Source organism: Hemiscyllium ocellatum, chromosome 15, assembly GCF_020745735.1.
Source record: "Hemiscyllium ocellatum isolate sHemOce1 chromosome 15, sHemOce1.pat.X.cur, whole genome shotgun sequence".
Classification (NCBI taxonomy): Eukaryota; Metazoa; Chordata; class Chondrichthyes; order Orectolobiformes; family Hemiscylliidae; genus Hemiscyllium; species Hemiscyllium ocellatum.
In genome coordinates, this window is record NC_083415.1 from 2,071,244 (window position 1) to 2,088,905 (window position 17,662).

Genomic DNA, 17,662 nt, shown 5'->3' on the forward strand with positions numbered 1-17,662 from the left:
AGAATTTGAGCATAACATGTAGGCTGACAGTCATAGAATCCCTACAGTGTGAAAACAGGCCACTCAGCCCACTGAGTCCACACCAACCCTTCGAAGAACAACCTATCCAGATCCAATCCTTACCCTATCCCTGTAACCCTGTAATTCCCACAACTAATCCACCTAGCTTGCACATACCTGAACACTATGGGCAATACAGCATGGTCACCCTAATCTGCACATCTTTGGACTGTTGGAGGAAATTGAAACACTGGGAGGAAATTCACACAGACACGGGGAGACTGTGCAAACTCAGGGGTGGAATCAAACTCAGGTCCCTGGCACTGCAAGGCAGCAGTGCTAACCACTGAGCCAGCATGCCACCCAGTCATTGCAGATATTTTGAAGGCAGCTGTTAATTCATTCTGAAGCCAATCTTTTACTTAATACAAGAGTTACTTACAAATTACAAAGGTCTGCCATAACATGCATCCATTGCCTCAAAAGCCTCTTTACATAGGTACTCAAGACACGGAGTCATAAAGTCATAGACATGTACAGCACAGAAACAGACTCTTCGGTCCAACTCATCCATACCGACCAGATATCCTAACCTAATCTACTCCCATTTGTCAGCACTTGGCCCATATCCCTCAAAACGTTTCATATTCATATACCCATCCAGATGACTTTTACATGCTGCAATTGTACCAGCCTCTACCACTTCCTCTGGCAGCTCATTCCATACATGCATCATCCTTTGTGTGAAAAAGTTAGGTCCCTTTTATATCTTTCCCTTCTCATCCTAAACCTATGCCCTCTTGTTCTGGATTCCCCCACCCCAGGGAAAAAACTTTGTCTATTTATCATAGCCATGTCTCTCATGATTTTATAAACCTCTAAGGTCACCCCTCAGCCTCCGATGCCATAGGGAAAACAGCTCCAGCCTATCCAGCCTCTTGAACCCTGGTAATATCCTTATAAATCTTTTCTGAACCCTTTCAAGTTTCACAACATCCTTCCTGTAGGTAGGAGAACTGCATACAATATTCCAAAAGTGGCCATACTAATGACCTGTAGAGCCACAACATGACCTCCTAACTTCTATACTCAATGCTCTGACAATAAAGGAAAGCATACTAAATGCCTATCCTGTCCTGTCTACCTGTTATTCCACTTTCAAGGAACTATGAACCTGGAGTCCAAGGTCTCTTTGTTCAGCAACACTCCTCAGGATGTTACCATTAAGTTGTAAGTCCTGCTCTGATTTGCTTTGCCAAAAAGCAGCACCTCACATTTATCTAAATTAAACTCCATCTGCCACTCCTCAGCCCATTGGCCCATCTGATCAAGATCTCTTTGTAATCTGAGGTAACCTTCTTCGCTGTCCACTGAACCTCCAATTTTGGTGTTACCTGCAAACTTACTAACTATAGCTCCTATGCTCACATCCAAATCATTTATATAAATGACGAAAAGCAGTGGACCCAGCACACCACTGGTCACTGGCCTCCGATCTGAAAAACAACCTTCCATCACCACCCTGTCTTCTACCTTTGGACCATCAATACCTTCCAACTGGAAGGTAAAACAGTGAAGTCATCATAGTCTCATATCTATTCTCTCAATAGAGAGGGAAGATTAATGATGGGTTCACCTGAGGGTGGCAGAGTTAAGCAGAGTCCTGAATAGTGTGGGAATTTAATCCATGCTGTTGGCATTACTCTATCACAGAACAGCCATCCAGCAACTAAGCTAACCGACATCTAAGTGCATAACTTAATAATACAACTAACAGTCAACTAATAGATGATCTTCTCTTTAAAATAAAATTTTATAACAAATAATATTTTAAAAGAAATTTAAAAACAAAGAAAAATGTAATACTCCATATGACGCATCATAATAAAGAGCCTCCTTCTAGAATCTCCAATAATACAATCAATCCGTTTTGTAAAGTAGTCCAAATTTGGTCACCTCCATTGACCCATATTATCTGAGATTTACTGTCTAAGATCTATTTTACACTAGCAAGTTAATGAAGAAGCTTTCTTCAATCCCACTTTTACTTAATGTACAATATTTCTCGGGAATATTTATTCGGTAAACTACTCTCATGGAGCTGCTTGCACAAAAATTTCAGTAAAATAATCGATAATTAAAATTCCATCACAATTAATTTTGCAAATGTCAGCATTTTTGCAGCTAAAGTACTTTAGACCACTTTTTATTTCCAGAGCTTGTCAGGTAAAGAGACAACATATATTTGATCCAAAAGGGTATCTTTTTTGTGTACATTAGTTAAGACCAAAAGTTTATCCATGTGCAGTGCTTTACCACAATCGAGCAATTTACACGAAAGAACTAAATGAAGAATTTCCAAGTTGAATTTCTGCAATCATCCATACAATACATGATATATATTCCTCTATGAAATGACTGCCCATTTTTCAAAATCTATCAAAGTTGCATAGGCAACTAATAAATCTTGTTTGTCAATTTTATGCTTGAAGTTAAACGATCCAAAAGTTAATTAATATCCAAGAAAAATATTTTGCTTTTGATTTGGCTTTCATTTGGAGCAGTGTCTTTGCTTCAAAAGGACACAACCTGCCTCCACACATCCAGCTATTTTTTTCAAATGGCAGTAAAGTTTGGATTCAGAGAATGTTAATGGATTACCATCCTGACAATCTACATTTGATTTCTGCCGCTCTTCACAAAACTCAGATTGTAAACTGAATAATCTATCTGCGAATAAATAATCTTGGCTTTCAATTTTTACAATGAGGCAACCATCCTCCACCACCACATTCATTTATTCTGAAGCCAGGTGGTGAGGTAGGAAAGCAGAGCCCAATCTTTCATTTAATGCCAGAGTTAATGACAGAAGTCTGCCTCCTCTTGAACCAACACTTGGTCACAGAAGTCACTTTTCATGTACTCAAGATACTTAATCAATCAATACACTCTACCTATATATCTTTAAGCTCATCATTACAATTATTTACATACTTCTAACAATAGATCAAGATCATTCTTCCAGTCTCTATCCATAATTTATCAATGAACAATATTAAAACAGATTAATTAGTCTTTTGTGTTACTATTATGGGATCTATGAGCAAATAGATGGGATCTATGAACAAATTGGCTATGTTTTGCTTTCATAAATCAATAACATCATCAATAAATAATAATTGGCCCTGACAGCACACAAGGAATTCCAAAATTCAGATGAGCATCAGAATGTTATACTTACTGCACAAACTATCTTAACAACAATATTGCTATAAACATTAAATAGAATGGTGTTTAAAAATCCAGCAACTGTGTTTTGGTCATTAGTCGCGTCGAATGAGAGTAAAAATGGAGAAACAGTTCCTTAATGTACATTACTATTATCAAATTTACAAATGACAAAAATAGGTGGTAAGTAGTCAGGATGACAGTCTGCAGAAGGATATAGACAAGTTAAGTGATTGGGGAAAAGCTTGGCAGGAGGAAAATGTTAGACTATGCACTTTGGCTGGAAGAATAAAAGAGCTGAATATTATTTAAATAGCAAGATTGTAGATAGCTGCAGCACAGAGGCATTTGAGATTCCTTGCACATGACCTACAAAAAGTTCACATTCAAAATCCATGGATAATAAGAGAAGTCAAATAGAATGTTGGTCTTTTGGCAGAGGGAATGAAATATAAAAGTAGACAGTCCAAAGACTCAAAATGTTAAATAAACATCGAAAGAATAAAATCAGCAACAAAAACAGAAGTTCCTGGAAAAGCTCAGCAGATCTGGCAGCATTTGTGAAGAGAAATCAAAGCTAATGTTTAGGGTCTACTGACCTGTCTTCAGAACTGATGGTAGCTAGGAAAATGTTGGTTTATATGCAGAAGATAGGGTGGCGGTGGTAATGGTTAAGTAGTAGGTGATAAGGGATAAAACCCAATGAGAAAGCAGTTGGACAGACAAAGAAGTCAACAACAATCTTTGGGAGGGTGAATACATGTTAATGGAGACTGTTAGTGGCTAATAAAAGGTAGTGTGTAATGGCAGACTGTATGATAAGGCCTGGCATATTTGGTACGGGAGTTCAGGCCCTAAAATTATTAAACTCAATATAGAGTCCGGAGAGCAGCAGGGTCCCAGGCAGAAAATAAGGTGTTGTTCTTCCAGCTTGCGCTGAGCTTTGCTGCAGCACTGCAGCAAGCCTGAGGCAGAGATGTTGGCCAGGGAACAGAGTGGTGTGTTGAAGTGGCAGGCAACTGGAAACTCAGGGTATATTTTGTGGGCAGATGCAAATGTTCTGCAAAGCAGTCACCCAGACTGGTCATACCCGGTTGAGGGCCCTGTCAACAACGGTGCAAGAGAATCCTCGATTGAGGAAGAAGGTGGACATTTCAGAGACTCCCTTATTGAAGTTGGCCTCATTAGAGCATATGAGACAGAGACAGAGGAACTGGGGGAATGGAATGGAGCTTTCAGAGGAAACAGGGTTACCTTCTCCCTCCTCAGTATCCAAGGCCCAAACATAGCTTCCAGGTGAAGCAGCACTTTACCTGCACTTCTCACAATCTAGACTACTACATTCGCTGCTCACAATGTGGTCTCCTCGATACTGGGGAAACTTTAACACACCAGCCTGTCGCATTACCAACATTTCTGTCTCAGGCTTGCTGCAGTGCTCCAGCGAAGCTCAGCGCACACTGGAAGAACAACATCGCATATTCTCCCTGGGGCCACTGCAGCCCTTCGAGTTCAATAACTTTAGGGCCTGAACATCCCCCCCATGGGCAGTTGTCTGTGTGAAGTTTGCTCATTCTCCCAGTCTGTGGGGTTTGCTCCGGGTACCTCGGCTTTCCCCCACTGTTCAAGAATGTGCGGGTTGGGTGGATCTGCTGTGCTGAGTTGCCTGTCGCATCCAGGTATGTGCGGGCTGGGTGGACCATCCATGGAAAAAGCAGGTATGGTATAGGTGGATGGAATGCTCTTCGGAGGGTCGGTGTGGACTTGGTGGGCCGAATGGCCTGCTCCCATATTAAAAGGATTCTATGAGTTGATTACTATCAAGATATGACAGTAGACATAAGGCTAAAACCAAATTAAGTTAGGAAGTGAACTCAGTAGAGATTTATTATCGCGATAGTGGTTGAATTTACACAACTTGTCAGCTAAAACAATCTATACAACCTAAATAATTGCTATTAAGACGACTGCAGCCAATGCTGTTCAAGAATAATACTGACAGCATGACAAGATGTTATTTTTCTTTCACTAATGTTTTTGGTTGGCCACAAAAATTTTTTATTCTTTTTAGCTTTTAGCTTTACAACACTTCAGTTAAAAAGCAACTTGCTAATTCAAGAATAAAGGAGTGAATTAAGATTGAGTGAAATTTATTGATCTAAACCCAGAGAGAAATAATCAAATATGACCTCAAACTCAAAAAAGGGGGGGGAAGATCCAGTACAAAAAGAAGAGACCGGGATGTAATTTGAAAAGTCCTGAGAATCTTTGAAATGTCAAGTTTAACCTGAGATAATGGTTATTTAATTGATGACTTAAAACCTCAGCACCGACAAAAATGTGTGGATACAAGAGTTTTTGGTGAATGGGTGTTTCTTTGATTTTCTTTTCATTGATGTTATGTTTGAAAGGCTGGGAGGAGAAAAAAAAGCAGACATTCCAGTTCTGCTGTTACAAATTGATTTATTGTTCTCTCTACTAAAACGTTGTTACTTGAAATCGGGTTCACTTGTGTATTCCTATGTCTGTCTTCATTGATATTTCTCCTCCAACAAAAAAACTAAATAATCTGCAGTTGGATCTTTTATCTTCCAGCAAGATGAAAGAAAAATCAAACACAAATCTGCCATTTTGATGACATATTGATGTGTTCATACTGGGTCTTGTTTATTGGTGGTTTCAAGAAATTGGTTCAGTCTGGTCAGATAAGCACTGTAGCTATTTTAAGTCATTTTTTCGCCTTTTACCAGGTGATGGTAGTAAAGTATTGAGAATTAATTTTTTATTGTCTTAAGATGGAGGAAGACATGAAGTGTGCTTAAGCCTAGGAAGAAGTCAAACAGAAGTTTAGAAAAAATGATATGCACAAGTTATTAATTTTTAAGAATCCTTAATTTCATTGTGCATTTAATATAATCAAACCACTTAAAGTTATACTCTATAGTGACTTGTAGCAAAATAATTGGGAAGTTTGAACATCTTGCTGTGGCTTCTAGTCCCTCTGGATCTCATGAAGATGTTATCGTTTCAAGCTGCAGAAGAAAGTTGGAATAGTGCGCAGAATTCTGACCTCCCTCCTATCAGAAAGATATTGTGAAACTTGAAAGGGTTCAGAAAGGATTTACAAGGATGTTGCCAGGGTTGAAGGATTTGAGCTATAGGGAGAGGTTGAATAGGCTGGGTCTGTTTTCCCTGGAGCGTCGGAGGCTGAGGTTATAAACCTTATAGAGATTTATAAAATCATGAGGGCATGGATAGGATAAATAGACAAAGTCTTTTCCTGGTGGTGAGAGTGTCCAGAACTAGAGAACATAGATTTAGGGTGAGAGGGGAAAGATATAAAAGAGACCTCAGGGGCAACGTTTTTACTCAGAGGGTGGTACGTGTATGGAAAGAGCCATGTGTATGGTGGAAGCTGGTGCAATTGCAACATTTAAAAAGGCATCTGGATGGGTATATGAATAGGTAGGGTTTGGAGGGATATGGGCTGGATACTGTCAGGTGGGACAAGATTGGGTTGGAATATCTGGTCAGCATGGACGAGTTGGACCGAAGGGTCTATTTCCATGCTGTACATCTCTATGACTCTATAACCTAGCCCCCTACCACACAACTGGGCCTTGTCTTCAGTTTGCCATTACATACTACCTACTGTTAGCTACTAACAGTTTCCATTAATAGCTATTCGCCTTCCCACCCAGATAGTTATCGATTTCTTTGTCTTATTACGAAATGAGGTAAACTCCTTTGCTAATTTAAACCCGACACACAGAGAGGATTACTTCGCACCATAAGCTGTTAAATTTCGAGAGGCAAAAAACTATCCCAGAGGTCACTATTGAAAGTAAAAATGAACTTTATTCTTTAAGTCCAACAGAGAATACTAAAGCCAACTATTTACAACTCCTTTCTCTTAAACCTATCCTTTAGCTCCCACTCTACAATACTGGTCCGAAGAAACACCCAGTTAAGATTTACAAACAAAATTCGACTTTCAAAGCAATCCAGCTGTCGAACCATCTCATTTTATTTTCCTCTGCAGATTTTCCTGAAGTCTTTTCTTCAGTATTTCATATGCACAAGGATCTTTCAGAGCGCTATTCGGCTAGCAGTCTATACTTGGTTTTTTTGGCATTTTCCCCCTAACGGTTCAAAATGTCAGATTTTCTACCCCAAAACATCGGATCTTTCATTGGTTTGATGTTCTTCCAAATAGTAAAATGCAAATTTGATTGGATTTTGGTACCTGGGGCATAATTTGAACTGATTGGCAGAACTTGCATTTTGTTTTGATCCATGGCAACACAACTCCAGCTATTTGTTTCGACCAAGTGGTAAATTTTTAAATTGTTCAGGACGCACTGTACTTTGTCAGTCCTTGCTAGCTTCTCTCTCCAAGGTACAGTACAGCTCTACGCCTTCATAATAGTCTGTCCAACTGTTCTTCTCTCTCATTGGACAAGATCCCCACCTATTGCTTACTCCTTACCCCTTCCCCCATCTTATCTTCTGCATGTTCAAATAACGACCAAAATTGGTGAATGGAGAAAATAGCCTCTCTTACTCCACAACCACAAGAGTATGAGTTCGCGTTGGCAATAGAATCCCAAAATACAGTTCTTACATTTTTAAAATTCCATTACTATGGTGTTACATTGGTTTATCTTTCATACAGAAAAGTTTGAGGGGCTTCTGTCTTGGGAGACAGGAGATGGGTTAAGACATGTGCTAAGTGCTGGCTGCTACTTCTGATGGGATAAAGTGCGTCTATTCGGTCTGCTTGCACAATTAAGGGATGTTAGTTCTTTTGTCTTTTAAGTTAGCAAATATTAATAAAAATACTAGGCCCATATGATTTAAATAAGTTAGAAAGTGTACCTGCATTAAACGGATTACCTGCAGTTGGGTTGAGAGATTTGTTTACTACTTGCTGGCGTGAATTTCATTCATTCATGCAATTTCACTTAAGCTCTATTTTGACAGTTGGTTTCTTCAAGGGATAATGGGCTAGTTAAAAAGGTATTTAACAAGTACAGGCTAACTGGGGAAACTGCTTGGTGTTCTGTAATCTATTCAGGTCCATGAGACAGTTGCTAAGGGCTGATTAATGTTTAATGGAGACTTGATGGGGATGGCATTGTTTACAACACTGAAACCTATTTGGAGGTGGCAAGGCCTAATAAGGTGCAAAAAATGCAACCCAGGACAACCTCAATTACCCGAACGAGATGGGCAGGGAGTATTTTGTGGGGATAACTGATCTGATCGTAAACAAAAGAAGCATTTACGGGACCTTGAGATCTTGTTTGGATAATCCGAAATGAAGATAATTGATGTTTGGATAACTGAGGTTGTTCCATAATGTTTTTGAAAGGTTGTTTTAAGTTTGGACTATCTTATGACAGTAAAATATACAGCAGAACCACAGTTTTATGAATGAATGAAACAGTGTTATAGTAGGGAGTTATGAATGAAAGAAAGAAATGAGAATGCAATGTTTGCTTGTGAGTAGGTTAGTAAAGTACTTATGAATGAATAGACATAAAATGCTTGTGAGTGGAAAATATATAGTAAGTGGATGGACTTAGAATACAATATCTCACAAGAGTAATCAACATTTTCCTAGCTACCATGAGTTCTGATGAAGGGTCACTGGACCCAAAATATTGACTCAAAATGTTAATATGTTGTTTTCTCTCTCCACAGATACTCCCAGATTTGCTGAGTTTCTCCAGCATTTTGTGTGTGTGTTGTAAAATGAGGGAGGTCTTGCTGAAACAAATGCACTGATCAGACCACGCCTGGATCAAAATATTGAATGCTTTCAAGGAGTTAGATCTAGTTAGAGTCATGGAGTCATAAAGATATACAGCATGTAAACACACCCTTCAGTCCCACTTGTCAACGCCAACCAGATATGCTAATCCAATCTAGTCCCACCTGCCTACACCCGGCCCATATCCCTCCAAACCCTTCCTGTTCAAATAGCCAACCAGATGCCTTTTAAATGTTACAACTGGACTAGCCTCCACCACTTCCTCTGGTTTTGGTCCCCTTATTCAAAGAAAGATATACATACAAGGTTAATTCAGAGTATACAGGGATTCTCTTCTGACTGAGGTTGATGAGGTTGGGTCTGTGCTCAATGGATTCAGAACAATGGAGGTGACCTTATTGAAACGTATATAATTGTTAAGGGGGCATGACAGTCTCAGTCTAGAGAGCCTGGTGCCAGAGGGTATCATTTCAGAATACTGGGTTGCACATTTAGAAGAAGACATGAGGAAATATTTGAGGATAATTGAACTGTGGAATTCAACTTGACAGATCTTGAATTAGTGAGGAAATCAAGGGTTATGGGGATAACGCAGGAAAGTGAGACTGAGGATTATAAAATTAGCAGTGATCTCATGGAAAGAGGAAGCAGACTGGATGGACCAAATAGCCTACTTCTGTTCATGTGGCTTATGGTTTTCGGTACAATGTTAGTTGCTGCAGCACATCTGTGATAGGAAACTGCACAGATTCTTCCATGCAAGTCATACTGTTTGAGATTAGCAGGGAAGCAATAGCCGAGAAGAATTATAATTGGGCTAGTAATCCAAAAACTCAGCGCATATTATGGAGATTGACTTCGAGAGTGCAACAAAAGTTTTACCCACACATTTGAAGGATACAGGGTAGGCTGCTTAGGACTGAGAGGAGGAGAAATTTCTTCACTCACTGAGTGAGTGAGCCCATGGAATTCTCTGCCACAGAAAGCAGTTCATGCCAAAATACTGAATGCTTTCAATGAGTTAGATCTAGTTAGAGTCATAGAGTCATAAAGATATACAGCATGTTAAAAGACTCTTCAGTCCCACTTGTCAAAGCCGACCAGATATGCTAACCCAATCTAGTCCCACCTGCCTGCACCTGGCCCATATCCCTCCAAACCCTTCCTATTCAAATAGCCAACCAAATGCCTTTTAAATGTTGCAACTGTACCAGCTTCCACCACTTCTTCTTGCAGCTCATTCAATATACGTACCACCTTCTGCGGGAAACAGTTGCTCCTTGGGTCTCTTTTATATCTTTCCCCTCTCACTCTAAACCTATGCCCTCTAGTTCTGGACTCCCCATACCCAGGGAAAAGACTCTGTCTATTTATCCTATCCATGCCTCTCATGATTTTATAAACTTCTATAAGCTCACCTCTCAAAATCCAGGGAAAACAGCCCCAGCCTGTTCAACCACTCCCTATAACTCAAATCCTCCAGCCCTGGCAACATCCTTGCAAATCTTTTCTGAACCTTTTCAAGTTTCACAACATCTTTCTGATAGGAAGGAGACCAGAATCACATGCAATATTCCAACATTGGCCTAACCAATGTCCTGTACAGCCACAACATGACCTCCCAACTCCTGTACCCAATACTTTAGTATGCTTTCCTTTATTGGTCGAACACCTTCTTCACTATCCTAGCTACATTTGACTCTACTTTCAAGGAACTATGAACCTGCACTCCAAGGTCTCTTCGTTCAGCAGCACTCCCTAGGACCTTACCATTAAGTGTATAAGTCCTGCTAAGATTTGCTTTCCCAAAATGCAACACGTTGCATTTACCTAAGTTAAACTTCAAATGCCACTCCTCTGCCCAGTGGCCCATCTGATCAAGAGCCCATTATAATCTGAGGTAACCTTCTTCGCTGTCCATTATGCCTCCAATTTTGGTGTCATCTGCAAACTTACTAACTATGCCTCTTATGCTCACATCCAAATCATTTATACAAATGATGAAAAGCAGAGGGCCCAGCACTGATCGTTGTGGCACTCCACTGGTCACAGGTCTCCAGTCTGAACAACAACTCTCCACCACCACCATCACCCTCTGTCTTCTACATTTGAGTCAGTTCTGTATCCAAATGGCTAGTTCTCCCTGTATTCCATGAGATCTAACCTTGCTAACCAGTCTCCCATGGGGAACCTTGTCAAATGCCTAACTGAAGTCCATATAGATCACATCTACCGCTCTGCCCTCATCAATCTTCTTTGTTACTTCTTCAAAAACTCAATCAAGTTTGTAAGAATTAATTTCCCACGCACAAAACAATGTTGACTATCCCTAATCAGTCCTTGCCTTCCAAATACCTATACATCCTGTTCCTCAGAATTCCCTTCAACAACTTGCTCAACACCGACGTCAGGCTCACTGGTCTATAGTTCCCTGGTTTGTCCTTACCACCTGTCAAAGAATGGCACCACGTTTGCCAACCTCCAGTCTTCCAGCACCTCACCTGTGACTAATGATGATATAAATATCTCAGCAAGAGGCCCAGCAATCACTTTCCTAGCTTCCCACTGAGTTCTAGGGAACACTTGACCAGATCCTAGGAATTAATCCACTTTTAGGCATTTTAAGACATCCAGCATATCCCCCTCTGTAATATTTACATTTTTCACGATGTCACCATTTATTTCCCTACATTCTATACCTTCCAGGTCCTTCTCCACAGTAAATAATGATGCAAAATACTCATTTAGTATCTCCCTATCTCCTGCACAAAGGCCACCATGCTGATCGTTGAGGGGCCTATTTCTCCCTTGTTACCCTTCTGTCCTTAATGTATTTGTAAAAACCCTTTGGATTCTCCTTAACTCTATTTGTCAAAGCTATCTCATGTCCCCTTTTTGCCCTCCTGATTTCCCTATTAAGTATACTCAAACTGCCTTTATACTCTTCTAAGGATTCACGTGATCTATCTTGTCTATCTTGTCTGGACCTGACATGTGCTTCCTTCTTTTTCTTAACCAACCCCACAATTTCTTCAGTCATCCAGCATTCTCTACACCAATCAGCCTTTCCTTTCACCCTAACAGGAATATACTGTCTCTGGACTCTCGGTATCTCATTTCTGAAGGCTTTCCATTTTCCAGCCATCCCTTTACCTGCAAACATCCACTCCCAATCAGCTTTTGAAAGTTTTTGCCTAATACCGCCAAAATTGTCCTGACTCCAATTTAGAACTTCAACTTTTAGATCTGGTCTATTCTTTTCCACCACTATTTTAAAATTAATAGAATTATGGTCGCTGGCCCCAAAGTGCTCCCCCACTGACACCTCAGTCACCCTGCCCTGCCTTATTTCCCAAGAATAGGTCAAGTTTTGCACCTTCTCTAGTAGGTGCATCCATGAACTGAATCAGAAAATTTTCTTGTACACATTTTACAAATTCCTCTCCATCTAAACCCTTAACACTACTGCAGTCCCAGTCTATGTTTGGGAAGTTAAAATCCCCTACCATAACCATGCTATTATTCTTACAGATAGCTGAGATCTCCTTACAAGTTTGTTTCTCAATTTTCCTCCAACTGTTAGGGGGTCTATAATACAATCCCTATAAAGATGATCATCCCTTTCTTATTTCTTAGTTCCACCCAACTAACTTCCCTGGATGTATTTCCGGGGATATCCTCCCTGCTACCTGTTGTAATACTACCCCTTATCAAAAACATCACTCCCCCACCTCTCTCGCCTCCCTTTCTGTAGCATTTGTATCTTGGAACATTCAGCTGCCAGTCCTCTCCATCCCTGAGTTATGTTTCTGTAATTGCTATGTTTCTGTAATTCCTAACCATGCAGAGTTCATCTGCATTCCCTGTTAGGCCCCTTGCATTGAAATAAATGCAGTTTAATCTATCAGTCCTACCTTTTTCTTGACTTTGTCCCGGCCTGCCCTAACCGTTTGACTCGCTTCTGTTCTGAACTGTACCAGTCTGAGATTGATCTCTTTCCACACCCAACACCTCCCGCAACTGCCCACCCCACCTTACTAGTTTAAGCCCTCCCGAGCAGCTCTAGCAAATCTCCTTGCCAGTATATTAGTCCCCTTCCAATTTAGATGCAATCTGTCCTTCTACAGGTCACTTCTACCCCAAAACAGCTTCCAGTGATCCAAAAACATGAATCCTTCTCCCATACACTAGCCCCTCAGCCATGCATTCATCTGCTCTATCTTCCTTTTCCTGCCCTCACTAATTCACAGCACCGGGAATAATCCTGATATCACTACTCTCGAGGACCTTTTTAAATTGCTGCCTAACTCTCTGTAATCTCCCTTCAGAATCTCAACCTTTTCCCTTTCTATGTTGTTGGTTCCAATGTGTACAATGACCTCCTGCTGGCCCCTCTCCCTCTTGAGAATATTCTGCACCCTCTCTGAGACATCCTTGATCCTGGCACAGGGAAGCAACACACCATTCTGATTTTTCTCTGCTGGCCACAGAAACATCTGTCTATACCTCGGACTAGAGAGACTCCTAACAGAATTGATCTCTTGGAATCTGACTTGTCCCTCAATGCATGAGAACCAGTCTCAAGACCAGAAATTTGGCTGTTCTTGCTACATTCCCCAGAGAATCAATCACCCTCTACATTTTCTAAAACAGCATACTTGTTTGAAATGGAGACAGCCACAGAAGACTCCTGCACAATCTGCCTATCTCTCTTACCTTCCCTGGAGTTTACCCATCTGTGTGACTGTATCTGCAACTTTTCTGCATTCCTGTAACTGCCATCCATCACATCCCCTTGTTCTTGTAAATTCCTCATTGCCTATGTCTCTCCATCTAATCCACTCAATCTGATAGGATTTGCAACCTCGAATTGCAGATATAATCCTCCATAACATATGAACTCTGCCTAAACTCCCGTCCGACAAGAAGAGCATACCACTCTACTAAAGGCCATTTTTGCTTCTTTCAACCTACAGACTGCCTTATTCCTCTAAAAAAAAACCGCTCCAGGTTAAATTAATACTTATGGGTAAAATGTGAGGTCTGCAGATGCTGGAGATCAGAGCTGAAAATGTGTTGCTGGTTAAAGCACAGCAGGTTAGGCAGCATCCAAGGAACAGGAAATTCGACATTTCGGGCCAGAGCCCTTCATCAGGAAAGATGAAGGGCTCTGGCCCGAAACATCGAATTTCCTGTTCCTTGGATGCTGCCTAACCTGCTGTGCTTTAACCAGCAACACATTTTCAGCAAATTAATACTTATGGCTTATATTTTTAAGTTTAATCAAGAGACATATCTCAATATAACATATAATCAAGAAAGAACCCACTCTACTCACTACTGTAGACTAACTGTAAGGCCATGCTTAAAATAAACACTTATCTGTTTCTGTGCTGTGGCCTCTTTCAAACACATTCCTCCAACATCTGTTGTGAATTTCACTGCTTGTTAATTCTCCCAGGCGCACTCCGGCATCCAGCAATAAATGAATTCAAACAGCAAAAGGCAATAACTGTGCAGTTCACTGCTGTGTCAGCTATCAGTGTGGGTTTCTTTCTCTCTCTCTCTTCCCTGCATCCCCACACACACACACAATGACCTCACCATGTGCTTCCTTAGTCTGACCCTCTCCCTTTTCAAAGTGCTGTTGTTTTTACTTGTTCTCTCCAAAGTCCCAAAACAATGCAACAGTACAGAAAACAGCAATTGCTGCTCCTGCAATTCGAGGAAATCACCTCCAACACTTAAAATCCTCAAAAAAAGGAGCAGCCTGCGACAGGCAGAAATTTTTCCCATCCTCCATCTTGAATTACCTAGAATCCTATTAGCCTTCCTCGGGCTAAAAGGATCAAAAGATAAGTGGAGAAAGTGGGAACAGGGGACTGAGTTGAATGATCAGTCATGACCACACTGAATATCAGAGCAGGCTCATGGCCACCATCTGCCCCTACTTCCTTTGACTATAAAATATGATGCAAATGTCAGGATGGTAATTAATAAAAGCAAAAACAAAAACTACTATCAGTTAATTGTAACATTACAGCAAGGAAAACAGCATTGAAATGTTCAGGATTCTGAATGTAACACTTGCTTTCAATATTTCCAAACATATACAACTTAGCTTCATTCTGGGTCCAAGTGCAACCTGGAGGTATTTTCCCTTCTGTGACTAAAACAAAATTCAAAAGCTACGCAGTTGGAAAACATCTGTTTGAAAAGGCTTCCATCATCACAGGTGATCAATAGTGAAATCACAACCAATGAACTGACAACCAATCCAATACCTGAACACTTAAGACAGAAGGGAGGTTTCAAAGAATATGCAGAAATAGGCAAAATTGATTTGTCTAATCAAGCATATTTATTGCCTTTGAGCATACACTCAGCAGGGTGGCAATATACTGGAGCACAACATTCCAATGCTTACCCTATGGCAAACTTCAGTCTTTATCTCCTTCATAGCACGCTCCGAAAAGACACAGCCACAGTCGCGGAGATAGCAAAACCTGCAAGATACCAATAACATGACTAACAACAACAGTAACTACCTTTACAAAGAATGTTTTTGCAATAAAAAAAATTATTTGTATTTTTAATCTAGATCATAGAGTCAGAGATATGTACAGCACATACTGATGTACAGCGGCAAGGAGAGAGGGTGGAGAGTAACAAGGGCTGTGGAGAAGTTTTTAAGCGGCTGAGATCTAAACCAGAGACCTTACATCATAGGGCATCCCACCCTCCCTCTCACCCATCCCCCTCTAACCTTACCCAGAGTCTGTAAATTCGGTAAGTTTGCGGATTTTTTCTTCTCTTCCTTGTTTAGTCCTGTGTGGGCTTTCAAATTGGCAAGGTTTGGCTGATAGGGCAGTTGCATGTTCCTCCTGCAGAATGTGGCAGGTGAGTGACATGACATGTCTCTGCCGACCACATCTGCAGGAAGTGCACCCAACTCCAGCTCCTTGAAAATCAAGTTAGAGAATTGGAGCTAGAGTTGGAGTTGGATGAACTGCAGATCATCCGGGAGGCTGAGGGAGAAATTGAGAGAACATACAGGGAGGTGGTCACTCCTCAGACACAGGATAAGGATAGCTGGGTTACAGTCGGGGGAAGAAATGGAACCAACAGTTAGAGTAGGGATCCCCTGTGTCCATCCCCCTCAACTGACCACAACTGCCTCACATTTACCATAAACTTGGAGGGGGAAAGGAGCAGTTACAAAGGGAAGATCTATAATTGGGGAAAAGGAAAGGATGACGCTATCAGACAGCAGTTGACAAGTACAGATTAGGAGCAATTATTCCACAAAAAGGGCACAGCAGACATGTGGAGACTATTTGAGGAGCAGTTGTTGCGAGTGATGCACCAATTTGTTCCTCTGAGATAGGTAAGAAGGGCTCAGATTAAGGACCCTTGGATGACAAAAACAGAGGAGCTTCTCATCAAAACGAAGACGACAGCCTACGTAAAGTGGAGGTAGCAAGGATCTACCATAGCTTTCGAGGATTACAGGCTTACTAGAAAGGACCTCAGAAATGGACTGAGGAGAGCCAGGAGGGGGCACGAGAAAGGCTTGGCAGGAAGGATTAGGGAGAACCCAAAGGCATTTTACTCTTACATGAAGAATAAGATAATAATCAAGGAGAAGGTCAGGCCGATCAGGGACAGCGGAGGGAACTTGTGCATGAATTCTGAGCAGATAGGGAAAGCCATAAATGAGTTTTTAGCTTCGGTTTTCACTAAGGAAAGGGACCTTGTTGTGAATGAGAACTTTGAGGAGCTGGGAAACAGGCTTGAACAGATCAAGACTGATGAACTTGATGTGCTGGAAATTTTGAAAAACATAAGTCCCCAGGGCCAAACCAAATTTATCCTTGGTTGCTTCGGGAAGCGAGAAAGGAGGTTGCTAAGCTGTTGGCGAAGATCTTTGCTTCCTCACTCTTCCACGGGAGTCTTACCGGAAGATTGGAGGGAGACGAATATTGCTCTTCTTTTCAAGGGGAATAGGAAAATCCCAGGCAATTACAGACCAGTCAGTCAGTCTTATGTCAGTGCTCAGCGAGGTTTTAGAAAGCATTTTGAGGGATACGATTTATGACTATTTGGAAAAGCGTAGCATGATTAAAGATAGTCAGCATGGTTTTGTGAGGGGCACGTCATGCCTCATAAATCTTATTGAGGTGTCAAGACAGGTGGACGAAGGTTGAGCAGTGGATGTGCTTTATGTGAACTTTAGCAAGGCATTTGATAAGGTTCACCCTGGTAGGCTCATTCATAAAGTCAGGAGATATGGGATACAGGGAGATTTGGGTTTCTGGATTCAGAGTTGGTTGGCTGACAGAAGACAGAGTGGTTATAGATGGAATGTATTCTGCCTGAAGGTCAGCGGTGAGTAGTGTCCTGCAGGATTCTGTTCTTGGGCCTTTGCTCTTTGTAGATTTTATAAATGACTTGGATGAGGAGGTTGAGGGGTGGGTTAGTAAATTTACAGATGACACAAAGGTTGGAGGTGCTATTGATAGTATCAAGGGCTATTGCAGACTGCAGCGTGACATAGACACAATCTAGAGCTGGGCTGAGAAATGGCAGATGGAGTTCAACCTGGATAAATGCGAAGTAATGCATTTTGGAAGGTCGACCTTGAATGCTGAACATAGG

General features: G+C 41.1%; 1 protein-coding gene across 1 annotated transcript in view; it reads right to left on the reverse strand.

The window, feature by feature from the left end:
• Nucleotides 1–17,662, reverse strand: part of rtf2 (replication termination factor 2) — a 160,056-nt gene that overhangs the window by 80,838 nt on the left and 61,556 nt on the right. The window contains exon 5 of the mRNA XM_060835926.1: nucleotides 15,432–15,510. Coding sequence (XP_060691909.1) covers nucleotides 15,432–15,510 — 79 coding nt within the window. The remainder of the gene's footprint in view (nucleotides 1–15,431; nucleotides 15,511–17,662) is intronic.